Raw genomic sequence first — 1,997 nt, 5'->3', positions numbered from 1 at the left:
GCTGTGCCAGGTGGGCGCGTTTTACACCTCTACTATGGACCTATAGTGCTACTAGCCCTCTCTTTTTCTCTTTTTATTATGTTCTTTTTGTTATGGGCTTTTTCTTTTTTGTTATCAGCACTCTCATTGTGGTAAATTTGTATCGATAACGTTTTTGTGGTGTCTCACCATGCCATATCGACATGGCATAGTTCGAACTCTGAAGGGTCTGTTATTCCAAACTGTTTCATCCAAAATGTAAGAATTTCACTCAAAACTTCAACAATGGAAGAAAATTCCCATTTGTTTTACTGAACTGAAGACAAAATTTATCTATGGGAACTGTAGCTCTAAGTGTAGTTGTTCCTTCTTCGGGCATTATTAACCAACTACCAGCAAAACATTATCTTCAAAAACCATTCTCAGCAATTCAAAAATCAAATTTCGGGACGTCAGTTGATGAACCAAATGGCATTAGATCGTCACACTCACCAGTTAATACCTTCAAATATAACAGTGTTTTGAGCTCACTTGTGAAAAATGGTAAATTAGAAGAAGCACATGGACTTTTTGATGAAATGCATCAAAGAAATGAGGTTTCTTGGGCTACGATTATATCTGGTTATACTCGGTCTGGAGATTACTTGAAAGTACTTGATTTGTTGGATGAGATGTGGAAGGAAGGTTTTAGACCTAATGAATTTGCAATGGGGAGTCTCATTAAGGCGAGTTCGGGTTTGAAGGATGTTTGTGTAGGTCAGCAGTTGCATGGGTGGTGGATACGTAGTGGGTATGGGATTGATGTTTATGTTGAAACTTCGCTTGTAAAAATGTACGCGAACGTTGGGTGTTTATCTGATGCTCAACGGGTTTTTGATGGGGTTTCTGTTTCGTGTTTGAAAGATGGTCCTTTATGGAATTCGATTATAGGTGCTTATGTGCTTCATGAGTGTTGGAACGAGGCATTTGAATTGTTTTGCTGTATGGTTGCAACTGTAAGTGTTGCACCCACGAAGTTTACTTATGCTAGTATGATTAGTGCTTGTACTAATGCGAGAGAGGAGAGGTACGGGAAGATAATTCACGGAATGGTGATCAAATATGGCGAATTTGATGACACAATGATGGGTAATTCTCTTGTTACATTCTATGCCAAGTGTGGGATGTTACAAGATGCAAATAGAGTTTTCGAGAGTATACGTACGAAGAGTGTTGTTTCCTGGAACTCAATCATTGCAGGTAACGAACAGAATGGGGAAGAAGAGGCAGCAATTGATTTATTCCGTAGGATGATCGAATTAGGACATTCTTTACAACCGAATCGTATCACCTTCCTTAGTGTACTTAGTTCTGTTTCTAAGCTGTCAGCTTTAACTCTTGGGAAAAAGATACATGCTCGTTTGATCAAATCTTTTCTTGAACCAGAAACAAGCATATCTAATTCCTTGATCACAATGTACTCTAAATACAAAGAAGTGGGAAAAGCCAGTCTGGTTTTCGAGAAGTTGCCTTTCAAGGACATGGTCACTTGGAATTCAATGATCACAGGGTTTGATCAAAATGAGCTACCAGAAAAATGTCTTGAGCTCTTCAAGAAAATGCTATCACTAGGAATTAAGACGGATGATCATACTTACACTGCTATTCTTGCTGCACTTTCATCCTTGCCATCTGAGTTCAGGTATGTAAAACTGGGCAAGGAAATCCATGGCTATATATTGAGGAGGGCTGTACTAAATGGTGTGACCACTTTTACATCTAATGCCATACTTAGCATGTATGCTAAGAGCACTCAGATCGAAAATGCAGAGAAACTTTTCAATGGAATGAGTGAGAAAGATAACTACTCATGGAACGCCATGATGGATGGGTATTCTATTAATGGTCGTCCTGAAGATAGTATAAAAATCTTTCTAGATAAACACGAGAAAAACTTGCCATTTGATTATTTAACCTTTTCAATTGTTCTTACAGCTTGCGGCAGATTGGTTTCTTTCAATCTTGGTAAGCAATTTCAT

The 1,997-nt window shown here is 38.4% G+C and overlaps 1 protein-coding gene across 1 annotated transcript; it reads left to right on the top strand.

Annotated features, from left to right (window-relative positions):
* Positions 1-314: 314 nt before the first annotated feature.
* Positions 315-1,983, top strand: LOC113328640 (pentatricopeptide repeat-containing protein At3g09040, mitochondrial-like; the record flags this gene model as incomplete). Its single annotated transcript, XM_026575685.1, has 1 exon — positions 315-1,983. A coding segment is annotated over exon 1 (1,669 nt), but the record flags the coding sequence as incomplete, so codon positions are not given.
* Positions 1,984-1,997: the final 14 nt, after the last annotated feature.

The sequence above is a fragment of the Papaver somniferum genome, unplaced genomic scaffold, assembly GCF_003573695.1.
Source record: "Papaver somniferum cultivar HN1 unplaced genomic scaffold, ASM357369v1 unplaced-scaffold_1136, whole genome shotgun sequence".
Classification (NCBI taxonomy): Eukaryota; Viridiplantae; Streptophyta; class Magnoliopsida; order Ranunculales; family Papaveraceae; genus Papaver; species Papaver somniferum.
This window is presented reverse-complemented; position numbering and strand designations above follow the sequence as displayed.